General features: G+C 31.4%; 1 protein-coding gene across 1 annotated transcript; it reads right to left on the reverse strand.

The window, feature by feature from the left end:
- Nucleotides 1-687: 687 nt before the first annotated feature.
- Nucleotides 688-20054, reverse strand: LOC142317971 (uncharacterized). The gene is made up of 6 exons (XM_075354504.1): nucleotides 19848-20054; nucleotides 14597-14722; nucleotides 13213-13320; nucleotides 2063-2212; nucleotides 1838-1972; nucleotides 688-843 (listed from the first exon to the last, which is right to left on the reverse strand). Exons 1-6 carry the CDS (start codon nucleotides 20052-20054, stop codon nucleotides 688-690), a joined length of 882 nt encoding a protein of 293 aa, XP_075210619.1.
- Nucleotides 20055-21072: the final 1018 nt, after the last annotated feature.

The raw sequence follows: 21072 nt of genomic DNA on the forward strand, positions 1-21072 counted from the left end.
CTAATCTATTATTGTCTGTTGTAAACTATTCATGCTTCAGTGCAATAATTTTCGAGAACAGTGGTTTCCTTGTCAACACGATTTGTCTAGTGCAATTCTGACTAGACGATTTGTCTAGTTGCAAGTCCTACACTATCAATAACTGAAGGCAAATGTTCACAATAAAAAACTGAAGTCATTGACAACAGTATGCATCAGGTGACTCTCAATAATATTACTTTAGCATTGATGCATCTGCTGTGCAGGATGATCACTTCGGATATCTTTTGTCAAAATATGGTAGATATGTTAAGTCTTCCTAATGTAATCACAAAATTAGATTTTATATTATTTTCTTTTCATTTACAGATTTTATGTCACAACCATGTTTAGTCTGTACCAGGTCCAATTTAAACTGCCTATCTGATAAATATTGAAACATGAACACTGAATACAATTAACAACATATCACCTAAAGCTTACAAAATGTTCTACTCTATCAACACGTTAAAATTCACATACTTCGGTCATCAATGAATTTCAAAAACACACTTTCTTCTCACACATTGACCATTTATCATTCACAATCATCTCAATAAATCAATATCTATTAAACAGAACTAAATACAGTTACAAACATTTTTTTTAAAATGAACACATTGGAATATATACACAGTAATGAAATTAACAAGAGACAAATCATGTTTGTTACAATAACCAATAGCTAATACTTACACGACATGGATAAAATACCATCCCATCTTTTGTCTTCACTGTGTGAAAATCTTTTATTCGAAGTTCATTGCTTTTCATATTAGGATTAACCTGTGGTGAAACATCATCATTCAATAAGATCTCAGATTCCTTTAAAAAAAAAAAGATAAAGAAAACAAATTACAAACTAATTAATTTCCAATAAATGTTTTTTTTTATTTTATTCTGACTGGAACTTAGTAATAATACCACTTATATACAAATCACATATCATAAAAATAAATATTTTTGGCAGTAAATACCATTAAAATTTGTCTTGCTAAAATTTTTAGAAAAATCCAAGTATTATGACAAAATTAGGCCAAAAAAGAAGAAAATTATTTTAATTTTATTTTTGTATTAATTTAGTATTTAAAGAATATTACAATGGTTATTTATATATATATATTATACACTTTATTTTCTCAATGTGTACGTTGTAAAAAATAACAAAATAGCAAACACATTAATCACAAATTTAATTCTGAGAAAATTAATTGTATAAGTCAAACAAATATTGACTTGTTGTTGTTGTTCAGGAAGGTTTTGAAGAATTTTTTTTAAACTTTCAACTTAATTCTCTTGAAATTTGATTCATTTACTCAGATTTTCCTAATTTTTTTATATTATCAGTATGATGTGATTTGTCCAACTCTGCGAAATGAGCAGTTCTCTCACCTTTGCATCATTAGAAATAAATCTTTGTCCAATGAGCCATTTCTTCAGATTTGGGAGGAGGAAGTAATTAATTGAAGCCAAGTCAGGTGAATACAGCACATGCTTCCAGATAACTTTGTCAAAGTGTAAATTATCATTGAGTTTTGCAACTACTATCAGAGTTATGTGTACCAGCACATTATTGTGGTAAAAGAACAGTATCTTTTTGGCCAATGTGGCAGTAAATATCAATCAGTCCAGTTAGACATCAGAACTGTAATGATCCTCATACTTGAAAGTTCATGTATTACTAAAGAATAAACCAAAACATGGTAAAAAAATGCATTGAAGTCAAATTAAAACATCAACATTAAGTGCTTACATAAAGTTTCACTCACATAACTATTCTACAAAATTCACTCTGAAAGGGTGAGTAAAACTAACTTACTGCTTCATTTTTGATTTTATGATCTTCTAATTTAATTAGGTTGGTCCCTTCACTCACAAGAGGATCTGTCACTTCATCAAAATTATCACACCCATTATTGATCGGCTCCTCTTTCACTTGCAAAGATTCACTTTCCTGAAACACAAAATCAATGATTTAATGTTATAGTTCAATGGCATGATGATCTTTCCATATGACACAAAAAAAAAATCAAATTATACTTACACAAACAGGTGTAATATCATCTTCAAAAGGGCGATGTGGTAAAATCAACAATAAAGTTTCCTTTGTGGTATCATCTTCAGTTTCTAGTTTGATACTGTTAGAGGGGAATGCTTCATACACGTAGATATTCTTTACAGGTACATCCATTATCTTCAAAAATAAAAACACTCTAAGTTAAAATTGAATTATTTATAATAAAAACAACAAAGTCGCTGAAAACTGTAAAACATTTCATATATTGAAATTTTTATTTATATTTATTTGTGTGTAACTTTTTTTTTTACATGAATATTTAAGAACTTAATTATAGTGTATATATATAAAATATTGTCAAGTGAATGATTAATGCGAGACCTGACATTAGACACATCACTAATAAAAATGGCGCTAGTCATTCTCAAGAATGAAAGAGAAGAAGTTTTGCAACATTTTCTTCATGCATTAAATATACACAAGTGTTACATAAACATGATATTACCACTGAAATAAAGGTGATAGTCAGCCACACACAAGCAGCTCAATTATTTATACCACAGAAATTTATGTACAATGGACATCAAAACTATCAGAGAACATTACCATGATTGTGCCCAGACGTACTTTAGTTGCTTCACATGAAACAAAATCAAACCTGGGGCAGACAGTTTAAAGCAACCAACTAATGGTCTTTTAAACAGAAAATTATAAATTATATATGACTCCATTCACTAAAAACATTAAAAAGCTGGAGCTACAATTTTAATAATTTTTTTTTAAACCTTACAGTCCAGTACAATCTTCTTCAATTCAGAGAAGCCCCCTATTGAACAAAATGTTGAAATTCATCAAAGTCACTCCCAACAATTGTAGGCTCTCTGTAGGAGATGATCCTCTCATACTCTGAGAATGACATTCCCCTGTCGTATATTCCCGATACAGAATAAAAATTGCACCTACAAGATGTGTTGTTATTATGGAAACCATATAAGAAAGGAATCACGATATTATTGTTGTGAATGTGATGTTGGTATTTGTCCTGCCCCTTGTTTTAGAAATTTCCACACTAAGAAGGAAAACATTTTCATATTTCAAAACATTAAAATTCATATAAAAAAAAAAAATTTTATAACTAGTATTCAACTGAAATATAGTAATAACTCTTTGAACAGGCAAACATGAATCTAAGTTATTATTCTGTGATCTTGAACTCTGAATGCATAAATTTATAAATATTTATGAACTATTTCTATAATTTAATAGTTTTCACAGTTAGATGAGAAAAGTATACATAGAAATTCACAACATGTAAACAAATTTCACCATGCCTCAATGAGATAATGTTATGTATCAGACTACACTTTGTTTAGTTTGGTAGAGACTCAGATCATCCATTCCTGAGACATATGGTTAATTAAACCCCAACCACCAGAGTACACAGGTATTCACTGTTAAATTAATAAATCTTATAAAAGCAACTGACTTTTACTAGGATTTGAACCTGAGAACTTTCGACTTTGAAAATCAGCTGTTAAAACAACTTTTTTGTGATGAGTTAAACACTAGATCAGCCTGGTGGGCTAAATATGTATATTATTATTATCTTTTATGACCGCATAGGATGATTTTAGTCAGTCTGTTATGCATGTATCTTTGATGGGACTGTTTGGGCCTTGTGGTCCTCCCATTACTTTTTCATACATTTCAATCTTTGTGCCCTTTCTAGTGTTGAAAATGTTTGTGCTGTGAGGTTTTATCTTATAAGAGTTTTTGTTCATGAGTTTCTCATTTAATTTTATCGTACCTGTGGCGTCTACTGATGTAATGCCAATTTCCTTCAGATCCTATCTTATTTCTCTCAATCATCTGCATCCTGCCTTTGTATTTTCCGAGTCGAGATTGTACTGCATTAGCAGTTTCCGAAGTCTTGAATACTGCATCCACACGATTATGTCGAAAGAATCCTAATCTCCTCTTATGCATATCAGTAATGGGTTCTAACTCTTTGTACATGATTTTGTTTGGCACATTCACACCACTGCCTATCTTTCAGATACTTTTTATCCATGCAAGTTCTTCTAATTTTTTCTTTCCTTCTTCTGGAATCTGTCTTTCATTGTTTGTTCAGGTGGAAGAGTGTTTGCTGCATAAGTGGTTTATGGTTTTATAACTGTGTTTAAGTGTCTTATTTTTGTATTTATTGATAGGCATTTTTATTATAAGTGTACCAGGTTAATTTTTGTGCTTCAGCTAGATTTTTCTTCTTATTCAGATAAAGGAATGTTTGTTTAGATTGTTTGTTACTATTTCTCCAAGGTATTTAAATTGGGTTACTAAATTTTAGGTCCAATTTTATTTGTAATGTTTTGAAGTACTAATATTCGTAATTTAGTTTCATCAATGCCATTTGCTACAAGTGCCAACTTGTCAGCAAAACTAGGAAAGTTTGTTTCAATTTTTCCACCCATTTTAACTTTTGTGAGACAACTTTTTGAGATCTTGAGCCATTCCCTCATCACCATTTCTAAAATACAGTTGAACAGTAGTCGTGAGAACTCATTGCCTTGGCGCAGTCCTGTTTCGATCTTAAAACGTTCTGAGAGCTCACCCCAATTTTACCTTTGACACAGTTTGTAAGGGTCTGTTTTATCATGTTTATAATATGATGAATAGTTCAGGGTGTCTTAGAATTTTTAGTAGGGATGCAGTGATAAGCTTTATTGAAATCTACAAACGTTACGACCACATCCTCTTGTAATCCATTATTAGCTTGAAACTCAAGATGTGTTCTGGGCAGCTCCTCCAGGCTCTGAAACCTTCCTTGTATTCTCCTGGTTTTTTTTCGAGTTGTGGATGATTCTTGTAAGAATTTTGTATGTTGTCTCTAGGAGTGAGATTCCCCAGTTAATTGTTAGGGTCTGTTTTGCCCCCATTTTTGTGTAGGAAATGGATGAGGGCTATCGTCCACTGTTCTGGTAGTTCTTCTTTGATCCAGATGTTGACAAACTGTTGATGAAGGACAATTTTTGCTGATCTTCCTGCATGTTTTTAGATGTTTCCAAAAGTCTGATTTTCTTCTGCTGCTTTGTAATTCTTCATCTCACCCAGTGCTTGGTAGACTACTTTTATTGTGGGAGGGTTGATGTTTTCTGGTAGAGTTGGTGTTAAAGTTTAAGAATTTTGTTGGTTCTTCGCAATTTAGGAGATCATTAAAATATTTAACAAGGATTTCCAAATTGTTTTTATTTCTGTTAGCCAGGTCCTTCTATTGACTTGTGTTTTTTTAATGATGTAGTCTCTTTATTCTCCTTAGGGGTCAGGTGGTTTCTTTTCTTTGTTTTACTAGATTTTGGAAGGATATTTCTAATTTTTGGGATTAATAGCAATAGTAGATTTTTTTCCACTGTTTTGACACATTTGCCGTTCCAACATTGATGTTTTTGTACGGGATTTTATTGGGGCTAATTCTTCTGTGATTAATTTAATGTTGTTGACTGGATCTTCAAGTTTATCTGCGATTGTTATTTTTTTGGTTGCTTTTTGGTGATTTTCATTCTTGACCAGTCGGGCAGGATCCTCTTTTCTTTTAGTTTTAGACTTGATTTTGTTGTTTTCTTTGTGAAGCAAATTTTATTTTGACTACATAGTGATTGGATCTAGTGTCTACTCCTCGGATGACTTTTACACTGTAGATCTCCATGTGGTGCTGTTTATCCATAAAGACGGTCTAGTTACCATTCTTCTATAGTGTAATCAAGGTGTTTTTAAATTTTGATTATTTGAGATTTCCTCTTGAAATATGTGGATTTGAATATTAGCTTGTCATTTCTGCAGAGATCTATGAATCTCTCTCCATATTTGTTTGTTTTCATTTGAGTGGGCCATTTTCCAATGTTGTCGTGGTCTTCTTTCTCTGTCTAGTTGGGCATTGAGTTTCCAATTAATTGTTCAACATGGATTTCAGTTATGTTATTTATAGTTAGCTCGCGTAGATTCCAGAACCTTACTGTTTCTTTAGTCTTATGGAGAATTATTTTTATTAGTAGTGGATGCATGGCTGTTTATTATAGTGTAGATTTTATTAGATGCATTTGGTGTGAGTGTTGAGATTCTTGGAGATTGTGACTGGAATTATTGTATAGTTTCTTATTTTGAGTCTGACTAAAAAGCCTGTTCCAAACTGTGGCACTTTTTCATCACTCTCTTTCCAGGTATACCTTTGCAGAGTCTATATCCTTGAGATTCAATGGCATCCTGGTCAGTGTTTCTTATTTCCTGCAGACCCATGATGAGAATTTTGTATTGGTCCATTCGGCCAGTTATTATTTTTAGTTTACCAGTCCACTGCAGCAAGTTTACTTTGTGTGTGGAAATGTAGATGATTTGATTTGCTTTGGTTTGATTTTGGACTTTGTATTTTTCTTATTTGTGTGTGTAGTGTTAGGGCATTCCAATGCTTCCAGTTGCATGTTATATTCTAAGTGCCAGCCCACCATATCTAAATGCTGCCTTTTCTAAACTCTGGTGTTGCTTGGTTCAGCAGGTGGAGTATTTCTTAAAAAAGATCTTTCAGTGATGCCTCTCAAGGGGTCACCTGTCAAACTAGGTTCCGAGTTACAACTCTAAATGCGATCTAGTGAGGTGTGATTTGATGATAAATGAAGCTATGAAGTTTTTTTAGATTCAGTTCACCAGACAAATTTCTCCTATTTGTTTGGGATACCTCCAAGCATAATCCATGAAGGCTCAATCTGACTTTTGTTAAAAGATATTACTTTGGAGAAAAGTTAAAAAGTCTGATCCTAAATGTTACACCCATATATATATATATATATACAATATAATATTCTTTCAGCCTCCACAAATCATAGAATTAGAAAAACATTCACCTTTAATCTTTTACTCCATCAGATGCTATTGGACCTAAGCCCATCCTCAGTGATATCTTTTATAAATTCTTAAACTGTTTACAATTATACAATAACTATTAGCTTTTTACATTTCGTAATGTTTTTGCAATTGTTGGATTTAATTATATAGATACCAGAAGAATACGATAAAACAAAAACTCCCGTTATTTCAATTGAGAAATAAAATGAATATATAAATGAAATGGTTTTAAAAAAAATTAATGACCCAACAATAAAGTTTTAAAAATTAAAAAAAGATTCCTTAGTTAAATACAAGGAAATATTTAATAATAATAATAAATTAAAATATCATATCAGATTATCCATATATACCTTGTACCCCAAAACTTACAGGTTTCCCAAAATTACACAAGGAAGGTATAACAACAAGACCATTAATTAATTTCAAAACAGCCCCAAGTTATATTATTACTAAAATTATTGATATAGCAATTAGATCAAGAATAAATATAGAATATAACTGAAATATAAAAAACAGTTATTAATTAATTAACTAAATAAGTTAAAAATTATTAAAACTATAATTACTAGCTTAGATATAACTAATATGTACCCAGATAAACCCATTGATTACACAATCTCAAAAGAAAATAAATTAATAAAAGCAGGAGAAGACATAAAATTTATAAATATTTAACAATTAGAAACATGTGTAAGCAGAATTATTTTGAATTTATTGGAACCTGTTACATATAAGAAAATATTTTACCCATGGGATTTCCCTTATCTGCTTTAATGTCAAAAATATATTGCAGAAATTTGATAATAGAACAGTATATGGCATAAATCACGTATATTAAATTTTATTGTGGGTCAGATTCGTGGATGATAATTTAGTTATATATGAACCAGTTATAGATAATGAAGTAATTTTAAATAAATTCAGTTCAGATCATAAAACTTTATAATTTACATATGAAATGGAATATAACAGAAAAATAAATTATTTAGATATATATATATATATATATATATATATATATATATATATATATATATTAAAATATAAACAATCAAATAATAACTGAATTATACAAAAAACTTACCTGAAATGAAATTTTTATAAATAGGAATTCTAATCATATTTGGTCCCAGAAGGTTAATATTTTTAAGTATGTACTTAAACAGAGCAATAAAATACATAAACGACAAATGGGAATTTTGTAATTTTAGTATAAAGAATATAGCTATAAAAAAAGGATATCATATGTCATTGACTGATATGAAAAATATAATCCAGAATTTTTCAGTAATCAAAATATTACTACATTATTACCCATAAAAATAGTGAAATGTTTATCTAAAATACCCTTATACAAATAAAATTATAGAAAACTAAATTGATGCGTATACAAATAAAAAATACAAACCTGATAATCATATAATAAAACATTAATAAGTAAAAAATAAATATGGGTCTTCTGGTATTTATAAAATTAAATGGAACAATTATGAAAAGATATATAAAACAAATAGATCATTTAAAAATAGATGTAATGAACATTTTAAATCATTTAAAAATAGAATAATAGGTTTCTCGAATGTTGCTGACAATTTTATAATAATTTTGATTATTATTTAGTTTAGAAGGTAATTTGGAAATAGTTGAAAAAATTAATACTGAAGATAAAAAGTTTAACCTGCTAAATAATTAATATATACGAGTTCACAAATGAATTGCATGGAATCCAAAATTTACATGCAAGGCCATAATAATGAAAAACAATACAGTAGGATGCTGATTTTCAAGATGTCTGACAATATATATATATATATATATAAACGTGAATTCAGCCTTGTAAATCTGCAAACAGAATTTGATGGAGATACTTTTATTTAAATTAAGTTTGTATCCAAAGATAAGATATGATAAATTAATAATTATTGTAATACTTTTTCATTATTGACTGAACAAATATTTGTTAAAAAATAAAAAATCTTTAAAAACATTTTGAATATTTTTAGAAGTTTAAAATTTGTTTTATTAATTTTTATTTTAAACAATGTAAAAAGCTAATAGTTATTATATAAATTGTGAACAGTTAAAGAATTTATAAAAGTTATCACTGAGAATGAGCTTAGGCCTGAAGGCATTTTGAAGTAAGAAATTAGAGGCAAGAGTGTTTCTCTAATTCCGTGCTTTGCAGAGGCTGAAAGAATATTCTATCGTACATATAGACATTTATGTAGACAGAAAAAAAATGGACTATAAAAAGTTTAACCTGCTAATTAATATATACGAGTTCACAAATGAACTGCATGGAATCCAAAATTTACATGCAAGGCCATAATAATGAAGAACAATACAGTAGGATGCGGATTTTCAAAATGTCTGACAAACTGGACTGCTTAAATCCAAATTAAGAAATTAAAGAAAAAATAATACATTATTAGAAAAAAAAATCTTCACTTCAACCAGAAACATTTTATTTATGTTTATTTTACTGAATTTTTCAATTGACCTTTTTGCAATTCATTTAGCAAAAACATATATGTATTTTAGCCTTTGTAAAACTTATTAAAGTAAATTTTTACCCAATTATCCAGATCTGGTCTTGTAAAGGTTAATCTGGACAATTGGTGTTTTCACTGTATGCAGAATCTAATATCCTTACTTACCACTTCATTTTTAACTTCTAAATTTTCTGATTTATACAAATTGGTGTCTTCAATTGCTAAATGATCTTTTTTGATATCAAGTAGTTCCTCTTTCAGCTGCAGTAAATCTACTTGCTGTAATAAAAAACAAAAAAATGAATGCTACAAAGTAAAGATTTTTACGATTTTTTTGTATAATTTATTAAATATATAAAATGGCTCCTGTAATTTGCTTAGCATACACATATAGGACAGCCACAGTTAAATTATTACTATTATTATTAGGTGACTTTAATATGCCCGATTTTGCCAAATATTATCAAAAAATGTTTCAACTCATCTTATAGATTTTTCTACAAATTGTAACCTTTTACAATCAAATAATCTGTTAAAACTCTTGTGGTAATTCTCATGAGTTTGTTTTTTCTAATCTTACTGACATATTATGTTAATAATGCTTACAGTAAAACTTTTTATCATGGTAATATCATTTACCTTAGAGATAATGTTGCTTAAGACTTTGAGTTAAATCTTATAGCTAAACAATTCTTACCAGATATTTTTATAACATTCACCATTTACTAAATAGGAGTTTGATTGTAAAAGATATTTATTTATTATATTGCCATATAATATTGAAGTTTAAGAGTGAAACAAGGAAACTGAATTTAGTAGCAAATGAAAAATGCAATACCTGACTCGGATTTGATATTTATCACCAATATAGAAATTTTTTTTAGAACTGCAACTACATATTAACAATATTGTTGATAATCATGTACCAAAAATATTTATATATAATGTAATTTTTGAAGCAGTTCTCTACTGAGAATTTACACAATTATTAATGAGAAAAACTTCCATAAGCTTCAAAAACAACATAGATCTACCTTATTATTAAGATATATTTAAGAACAAAATATTTGTAATACTCTTAGTCAAGATTTATTTTTTAATTATACTGTTAAAGTTGAGGAATCTTTATGCAATGGTTCCAAAGATTTTTTTAAAATAAGCTAACAAAAACAATGATAAATCTATTTTAGGTGGCCACGAAGGCGGAGCAAATGCCTTCAACACTGAAGAGGCTAAGGCCAATGTCCCAGGGCATCTAAACGCAGGATATTAGCATCTACGGTGGTGTTGGATATATAGCCGATACTATTGCTATCACATACAATATTGTATGTGATGGTGGTAAGGTGGGAGGCCTTCAGACTGAAGAGCAAGTATAGGAAGTTGGCAATCAGGGTAGCCCAATTATATAGGACAGTTTCGTTGGATGCTTCACTAGTGGTGGTGTGAATGCCACCACTGGACCTCATAGCCAAGGAAAAAAGGGACAGGATCACAGAAGGCAAGGACCCGTATGTTTATTGAATAGCAGGAGGTGGAAGAATCCAAAAGGACATTACAGCTATATTTTGATCCCAGAAGTAGCTGCTATATTGGTCAATAGACCATGGGTCATTCGGGGTCTACGTCTGCAGGATTGGAAGGAGGTGTACAGATCAATGTCAGTATTATGAAGAAATTAACAGAATGGAGCACATCTTTTTCATGTGTCCCAGGTGGAAGGAAGAATTGGCATGTGATGGTTTGGCCTCGCTTGGGGGTCATGCAGTTGATGCTCTTGTTCGGTGAGAGTTGGACCATGTGTTCACAGTGGTTTCTGGTCGAATATTATTCAGTCGACTGAAAAATATTAAAAAATAATGAGTAATATTAAATAAAATTTGAACACTTTCTTTTTGAATATCTTGTTAAAAAATTTGGAGATGTATATACACAAGAAAAAATTTTAGCAGATGATGAAAGTTTACTGGAAAGGTAGGCTAAATTTCATTCACTTTATTAGAATAAAAAGAGCACACTTTGATATTAAGACATTTCAGAGTCAGAAACTGGATATATATAAATAAAACTTGATAGCATACGTAGTCAGGCACACAAATTGTAAAAACTCCTAATCATGGCTACACCACTTTTATTGTCATTACTCTTTTTGAAACTAGTAACCAACTAGTGAACAATAAAGCTACCTGTTACAAGTAATACAATGTCGGCCAATGTCAGAGGTCCCAGGGCATCTAAACGCAGGAAATTAGCGTCTACGGTGGAGTTGCATATATATAGCTGATACTACTGCTATCACATACAATATTGTATGTGATGGCGGTAAAATTAGAGGCCTTCAGGCTGAACAGCATGTATAGGAATTTGGCAATCAGGGTGGCCCAACTATATAGGACAGTTTCCTTGGATGCTTCACTATTGGTGGTGGGAATGCCACCATTGGACCTCATAGCCAAGGAAAAAAGGGGAAGGACCACAGAAGGCAAAGAGGAGGCAAGGAGCAATATGTTTATTGAACAGAAGGAGGTGGAAGAATCCAAAAGGACATTAGAGCTATATTTTGATCCCAGAAGTAGCTGCTGTATTGGTCAATAGACCACGGGTCATTTGGGGTCTACGACTGCGGGATTGGAATGAGGTGTACAGATCAATGTCAGTATTGTGAAGAAACTAACACAATGGAGCATATCTTTTTCATGTGTCCCAGGTGGAAAGAAGAATTGCCATGTGATGGATTGGACTCGCTTGGGGGTCATGCACTTGATGCTCTTGTTCGGTGAGAGTTGGACCATGAGTTCACAGTGGTTCCTGATGGAGCGCTCCACCAGAAACTACTAAACAAAGAACATGAGGTGGGCAGCAAACATTGTTTGTTTGGGTTAAACAAAAAAACTCCTTAATCAATTTCAACTAAATTTTTACCCACATTTCTCAGCATAACTGAGAAGGTTTTTAGATATGTTTTCAATCACAAAAAAAAAAATGAATATATATCTGTAGTAGTAGAGATTTTCCAGTTGAAGCACAATCTTTAATGAACTGTGAGTCATCACTGTGTGAGGTGAGTTTGAACTGAATGCATTATATCAGTCGACTGAAAAATATTACAAAAATAATGAGTAATATTAAATTTTGATCAATTTCTTTCTGTTTAACAATAATGACCTTCCCTTGGGGACTGCATGTGAGGCTAGAGTGGTGAGGTATACGAACACCTCATGGGAGACTAGCCCAATCATTACTATCAACTGGTAACAAACGGGGTGCCCCTGGGGCGCTTTTTTGGAGGTGCAATGTGGTGCTCTTATATCAGAAAACAATAATCCGATTTTGAAAACTCAAACTGGGAATATATATAGTTTGTCTGTTTGCTCATGCATCATGTGAGACGAACCTGACTAACTGAGTACTTTCAAATTTCAGAATAAAATTGTTCCAAATTCTTTCAAATTTCAGAATAAGAGAAGGTTTTAAGCCATTAATCGAGGCCCTAGCTCCCTTGAACATTAAGATATTAAAAATATTCATTATTTCTTCACTCCCAAGATGGGTGAAGTTGTGAATTAAGGAAATTTATTAAGGAAAAGATAGATTTATTCTTTTACATCATTACTGAATATTTCGGCCGCCATTGCAAATAAATAAGTTATGAATTTTTCATCGTCAAAGGCATGTGTACTTTAGTTACCATAGTTCCTATTACCTATATTTCATAATTTATTTTCTTTTTCAGGTTTCTGTCCAACCTCACCATGTATGTTACAATATCCAATAATTATAAATACTTACATGACCTGGATAAAATTCCTCCTCTTCTTCTGCCTTTACAGTGTGTACATCATTAATTTTAAGATTAATCCGAGGTGGAATGTCATCATTTAATGAGATCTCAGATTCCTATAAAAATAAGATGAAAAAAAACCTTACAAAAATGTTGAAATTAATTAATATTCAATAAAATATCTTTTTTTTATTCTGACAAACCTAATTATAGCATAGTAAATTCGTCTATTATCAAGATATACTGTCATCATAAAATAGATTAAAGGAAAACAAATTATAAGATAAAAATAGATGCGATCAAAGTCTATATTAACTGTTTATATAAAACACATGAAATAATGTTAAGGTAAATATTAAAAAATAAAAAATCACAAAAAGATAATCCACAATTCTAAGGGCGCTATTAAAAATTATTTTGAGCATATATTTAAATACATTTTGATCAGAATGCAGATAAACTGTTTTTTTATAATTATTATTATTTAAAAATTCTGCAACAGAGGAATGTTGTTTCCATAAAAGAGAATATTTAATTTTATTTTAAATAAATTGGTGGGAAGATTTTTCATATGATTCAGAAATTCAGAAGGACATTAAGGCTCGTCTTCTTGTAAGTTGAAGTTATGAAAAGACAGTACTGTTGTCTGGTTACGTTTCTAAATTTCCCTTTAATTTTACTAAATTATAAAAGTAAACCCTATAAAATTTCTTATAATGAATTTTATTAGCTGTCAATAACACAAAGGAAATTACCGAAATTGAAGATTTAAAATACCCAGAGGAGATTATTGAAGTCAAACATCTCTGAAAAAGAAGCCATTAGGTCCATACACAGTAAAGTGGCTAATCTATCAATTTACTAAACGCCTGCAGCAGCAAATTAATATCACTGAATGCTAACCCCAATGTTGAACCCCAACAATCAAAGTCTATAGGTATCCATGGTTTAGATTTTAATTGTCTATAAAAGCAACTAAATTTTACTAGGATTTGAACTTTACAACCTTTTGACTTCAAAAATCTGCTGTTACAGCAGTGTTACTTAACTGCCCATTTGCAACTCAACAAATATTAGTAACAAAATATACATATACATATATATATTACCTTTGTAAAAGTGATTATAAAAGCAAATGTCTATATAGTGTATCTTTTGTACCATATTACTATCTCTTTTCTCTTACACTGTACATTGTATTTTCATTTTTCAAATTTCTTCTTAATTTAACTGAAACACATATACTTTTTATTTTTTTTACCTATTGTATTACCCATTAAATATAGAATCACACAACCTTATTTAAATTACGCTTTTCAATTATCCAGATTTGGCCTTGAAATGTCCATCTGGATAATTGGTGTGCCACTGTATATAAAATCTAACACTTACCACTTCACTTTCAACTTTTAAATTTTCTGGTTTAACTAAGTTAAACTCTTCAATTGTTAGAGATCCTTTTTGATTATTCATAATTTCAAGCAGTTCCTCCTCTTTCAGTTGTACACAATTTATTTTCTGTAATAAAAAACAATAAATAAATGCTACAAAGTAAATATGTTTATGATTTATTGTACAATTTATAAAAGTAAAATAAATTGTATATGTAATTCGCTTATCATACACAAACAGCGCAGCAACAGTTAAATTATTATTATTAGGCGACTTTACTGTGCCAGGTTTTGTATAGGAAACTTAAGAAATGTTTCTTTTGCTAAATGTTGTCATACAAATCTAAATATTTAAAATGCTGTTACTCATCTGACAAATGGGTGTTGAAAACAACACCACCTTACAAGATGATGTTTTCTACAAATTTTAAGCTTCTGCAATCAAATAATTTGTTAAACTGTTGCAGTAATTCTCACGATTTAGTTTTTCTAATCTTAATGTTGCAATTTGTTCAAATAGTTAACAATAAAACTACCCTACCATGGGCCAATTAGATGAGAATGATAGGTAAACAATGTGTAATCTTGTACACTCAAATCTCTGCTACACAGGAATTATTTTTTATCAGTGTTTATTTTACTGGGGGTTTTTAACTGAATTTTTGCAATTCATTTAGGAAAAACACACACAAATATATTAAAGAATTTATTAATCTCAATTATAAAAGTAAATTTCTACACATAGAAACTTTTTTTTGTTTTTCCACCATATTTATTTTTTGTTCATTGTACAAATTTACATATATTCCAAATATCTTTCTGGGTCAATCCATTTACTGTGACCCAAGGGTTGACACCAATTCAAAAAAATTCAAACTCACCCAATTGTTTTACACATGTCTCAGGACCTTAAAAATAAAAGTCTTTTTTTAAGCAGTTAACATGTGGCAGCCATTTTTGTTACGGTACACGCCTATTTTTGCGATTGTAAGGGTTTATGAAAACAATCGTAACTAAAAAACTGTTAGTCCGGAAAGAATGAAACAAAAAGCAATATATTCATATTTTTTCAAGGTGAAAGAATGGTCTAGCGGTTTATTTACCTATCTCTCTTCTTTCTACGAGAAAATTAGAGATAAATTTGATCTTGAAAAACAGTGAAATTTTACTTTTGGTAATTATTTTTATGAGGCGAGGATGGCAAACACAGTTTGAATTATTTTTTTACATGTAGGTATTGTTAGTAGTTTTACCATATATAATATCAATAGTGATATAATACTTAACCCTACATTTTTGAAAACTAATCTTTTTACATGATTTAAGTTTTGGCTTCAAATAATTTTGACGGGCAGGTAATAAAAATTTGTAATTTCCACCACTTGCAGTGTTTTTGTAGATGTTTATGGAAAATAAAATAGTTTCTTGTGTACTGTACTAAAAAAATAATTATAACCTCTCAAAAATCATGAAAAACTTGTTACAAGCAATACAATTTTGACTAAATAAAAAAGTGCTCCAAGGGATTTCTTGTCTTCTTGGAGATTTAATATTTTTATACTTAATAGTATAGTTGAAATAGACTTGTTTGAACCATTCAATTGCAGTGCTCATCTTATAACAGGCGCTTGAATTCATTTCCAGTCATCAGGAAAATTCATGCTGCAACATGCTCATTTATGCTTGTTGCATCATTTAGCTTCGCGGTTACAGACTGGTGTGTCTGACATTAGTCAGTGACCTGTTCACATCATTACCAAGTGTCACAAATTTTATCCTATTTTTGAAAGTGTTTATTAAATAAATAAGTTTTCATCATTATATTACCAAATTTTAAAATTATTTAAATTTTTACATTATTTTTTAAGTAAAACAATGGAAGAACAATGTCCCATAGGAATTTATGTGAATGAAGAGTGTCAAAACATTGTACTGGTACAGTGCCAAAAGAACTCATTAAAATTTGTGAATTAACTGATGAAAGCAAATAACTTATTTTTTTACATGTTAATTCAAATGTCACTAGTGTTTGTAAATATCATGAAAATGTTTTTGTCAACATTCAGTCACCTGCATTGCAGTTCTGTTGCAACCCTTTGAGAACTCATAAAAAACCAGTTAAGAAAAACTTGACAAATAACATTAGAGCAAGCTCTAAAAGAACACATTTTTCCAAATTTAAATTTAGTACCTGGAAAGTAACCTTTGTGTTAACTGTTTCAACAGTATTTTTTCTCAGCAGAACAAAGAACTATACGAATGTAAAGACTAAGAGCAATATATTGCCCCATATCACAAAATTGAACAATTGGATGCTGGTTGTAGCATTTTGGGTGTATCACTTCCATCAAAATTAATTAAAAATTAAGGTATTAGAAGCTACCATAAATATGTTTTTGTGACAAAAGACATTGTAAGATGTAAGTTTACTTCAGACTCCAAGGACTAAGAAGATCATCTGCTGTCAAGTATTGCACCTCTTTCACTTAGAGAACTCTATTACTTGTGTGTATGACTATCAATGGTGGATAGAAGTGGTAGATATTAGCCTTGAAAATGATGATCTGCAGGTTCATTTTTCCACGATCTTACATTAAACACTGTTCATCAGGCGTTGGCATTGAAATTAGGACTCGTAGATGACAGGGAACAGTGTCCTTGTTATGAATATAAGGCGAGGCCTGTGCTGGAAAATGAGCACTATAGACCGTGTTAAATCTCTCGGTAAATACTGCTAAAATTATTACTGTGAATAGGCCAGACATGGTTCTCCACAACATTAAAGAAAAGACTGCTCTTCTCATTGATGTAACTCATCCATCTGATCACAATATTAATAAGGCTGAGCAGATAAAATAACTAAGTACAACTCTCTGGCAAGAGTATAAGGAAATTTACAGACTGAACGCAGTAAAGTCATTCCCGTTGTGATAACAGCAACTTAAATGATTAATAAAAATTTGAAGAAGCTGATAGAAAAGGTTGCCCTGGATCCTAAACTCAAAATTTCAAAAGATCGCTAATTCTGGAGAAGTGTAGGATTGTACAGACTGTGTTAAATGTACCACATCACTAAATGAGACCTCAATGGCCTCTCGTACTGGAGTTCCGGATGTGAATTATCTCTGAGATGAAAAGATAATAATAATGTTTTCGTTATATATAAAAGTAATACGAAAATGCAGTAGTTGAACATAAAAATTCAAATAACATTGTCGTTAATAACTTAAACAACAAGTAATCATTTTTAATTACTTCATAGCTTTTTGTCGATGACGGTCAGAGATGATATTAATTTAAAAACGCATACTTCCGTAACAACAAACCGAAACAAATTTATTATCTTTTTTTTTAAATACGTACTCCAGATATATTATAAGAATTTAGTAGTCGTTTTTTTTGGTGCAGGCTCTTATCATCTAAACTCCCTCCCCCACAAATAACTCTTGAAGACCGGACCTGTCAGAAAGTGGTCGGCAAGGAACGCAGTGGAGCCCACGGGTACCGATAGAACTCGTACATCTGCGTCAGTCGTCTCCTAACTCTTTTTCTTTTTATCCTCCAAAACCAATGCCAGATATTACTTCAGAGTATATATATGAATGTAAATGAAATGTAGTCTTGTACAGTCTCAGGTAGACCGTTTCTGAAATGTGTGGTTAATTGAAATCCAACAACCAAAGAACACTGGTATCCATGATCTATTGTTCAAATTCATATAGAAGTAACTGCCTTTCCTAGGATATGAACTTGGATTCATCCACTTGAGTTCAAAATAAATATCAACTGATACAAACTTTTTTAATGCAAGTAGATATCTGTAATTTGTTTGTTCATGATAATGTATAAATGCTGTGAATAAATATTTGTAAATGTCTTGAAGGAGAGAAGCTCAACAGCAAATGTTAACAAATATTTACTTCATTCTTCTCTTACAAGGATTTATTCTTAAAAATCTTGAATTTTAACAAAGGTCAGTAGAATGTAAGTGGCAAAAATGGTTTAAAAGGTTAATTGTCGGAACATTTGGATGATTGTTGGGTTTTGATTAAAAAATTGAGATTTCTTCTGTTACTCTAAGTATGAGGAGAGTTATGTACATTGTTATTTGTAATGGACCAAGCTAAATCTCTGAGCTGTGAAAATTTTAAACGTAAATAATTACATTGGATTTTATTATTATTCCCAGAAATCGGCTGCCATTTAAGTCCTGATTGGGTTAGGGATGGCTTTGTAAATAATAATCTTTGAACTAGAGACTTTGAAGAACCCTTTTACATAGATTTTGTTTGTCTTTTCTGGTGTCAAGTCTTTTAGTCATTCATTACACCATCATTCTGTACCTTTATCTTTGAATCTGTCTTATCCAAGGTATTTCATGGGTTTTAACTTGATGCCCGCTGAGCATGTAGTTATTACAATTACAAGGTCATCCAGAAAGAAACCAAACATTTGATATTCCATATCATCATTTAACCAGTGGTGGTGTATCATTACAAACAAATAAAATATTATTTTTAAAGAATCCTACTTGGTTTTTTAGAAATAAAACTTTGTTTGTCATGTCACTCTGTTTTGACAGAGTTTACTTAAAATAATGGGTAACGGGTTTTTTATGTACATTATTCATGTTGTTAATAAATATTTAAGCATAAATTAAGTTTTACCGTAACCGCTAATGAGTTTATTTGATAAAAACAAAGTATTCCAAGAGTTAATTAATGTCCGACTGTTTGAGGTTACAATAATATAATTATTAAATATAAAAGAAATTTCTTGAGAAGTTTAATGATTTCATTTTATCATCTTTGGATTAATTTTTAATAAAATATTTATAATAGAATCCTTTAATAAAGTCATTGTTTTAAAATTAAGAAAAATAATATTCTCCGTTTCATGTGTTAACTGAACGTTATTTCTCTTACTCTGATTCTTTTCTTTAGTTCAGTCATCAATTTGAGAAAGAACGGTAAGAAAAAATCTCTCCTTTCCATATAGAAGGTTCTGAATTCAAATTCCAGTTATTTTTCATATGACGGGCTAAGAAATGCTACTATGCCAGAGGAGGTAATTTAAATAGTGCAGGAGGTGCGAAGCTACATAGTGAGTGCCTCAGAGCAAGAAGGCGACTGCAGAGGTTGTTAAGGGGTGGTGTCCACCCAGGCATTTTTCATGCTAGAGGGATACGTAATGAAGCCAGGCGTCTGTGTAGGGCAGATATTAATCGGGCTAAGAGAGCTATGTGGGCTGACCAGCTCTGTGAGGTTGATGGTGACATGTGGGGGAGCAGCTACAAGATAGTAATGAAGAAGTTTGGTCGTTCCCTCCTCGTTCTGCCATGAGTCTGGTGGATTGTTTGGAAAAACTATTCCCAAAGGCTGTTGAGTGCCTTGGCAGGAAATTGCTCTGGAAGGTTCAGTGCCTCTATTTAACCGGGATGAAGTAACAGCTGCCGCCATGCGGGTTAGGCACAGGAAGAGTCCTGGACTAGAAAGGATCACCATTTAGTCTATCTAGAAGCACCGAGTGATGCAGTGCAGGACCTGGTCAATGTAGTCCCGCAAAAGCTACAAGATGCTGCTAACTACTGCTTACACATGACTTTGTGCCAGATGCTTGGAAAGTTGCTTGGTTGGTGCTATTGGAAAAGGGTAGGAATCAGGAAGTTAATGTCACTGGCTACCGTCCTTTGTGCCTACCGAGTACACTTGCTAAGCTATTCGAGCGCCTTCTTGTGGGTAGATTGACGACCGAGTTGCATGCTAGGGTAGGTAGTATGGTTTTTGCAAAGGTAGGTTCACAGTGCATTCTCTCAACCGAGTAATGAAGCTGGTCGATGAGGCTGCTGCTGGATCCTGGCGTATCAGGATGATTTCGGTTGTTGAAAACGCTTGCTATAGCCTGCCCTGGCGAGTGACTCATGATGAAGTGGGGAGACGTGGTGCAAGTGCGTACTCCAGCGGATCATAAATCTGTACCTGTCCCGTAGGTATGTAGCCGCCAACTCTGAAGTAATGCAAATTACCCATGAGTTGGAGGGTGATGTGTCGCACAGGGCTCGGTTCTCGATCTTCTGCTATGGAACGTCGCATATGTTATGTTGAGAATCGGGTATCCGGAAGGGGTCACGGCTGTAGGTTTTGCAGATGACCTGGCCCTGGTAGAATATTATTTACATTTATAGAAATGTACAGCATAGTACTGTATTTCCAAAAAAAGTGTTTCTATTATTTATAAACCAAAGTTTTTTTTTTTTACATATGAAAAATGTAAAAATTAGAAATGAAATAAAATTAATTATTAAACCAAATTAAATGTACTTGATTAATTTTATTTTAACTTAATGGCTATCAGAAGTGTTAGTTCTCTGTTTACTATATTTATTTCAATGTTGTGCAGTGTACTTTGTCAGTCATTTGTGACATTTATTTTTTTAAGCGGTTTGCAGTACAGCTCAAGCTCTTTACCACATCCTGA

The sequence above is a fragment of the Lycorma delicatula genome, chromosome 1 (genome assembly GCF_047948215.1).
Source record: "Lycorma delicatula isolate Av1 chromosome 1, ASM4794821v1, whole genome shotgun sequence".
Classification (NCBI taxonomy): Eukaryota; Metazoa; Arthropoda; class Insecta; order Hemiptera; family Fulgoridae; genus Lycorma; species Lycorma delicatula.

Bases quoted from the DNA above. Each gene is read 5' to 3' on its own strand.
- LOC142317971 (XM_075354504.1), bottom strand. From the start codon at position 20,054: ATGGCGGCAGCTGTTACTTCATCCCGGTTAAATAGAGGCACTGAACCT. The intron at 14,723-19,847 runs GTCAGCCCACAT...TTTTTATTACAG, and splicing joins CCATCAACCTCACAGAGCTG to AAAATAAATTGTGTACAACT. The intron at 1,973-2,062 runs GTAAGTATAATT...TTTGTGTTTCAG, and splicing joins ATGATATTACACCTGTTTGT to GAAAGTGAATCTTTGCAAGT.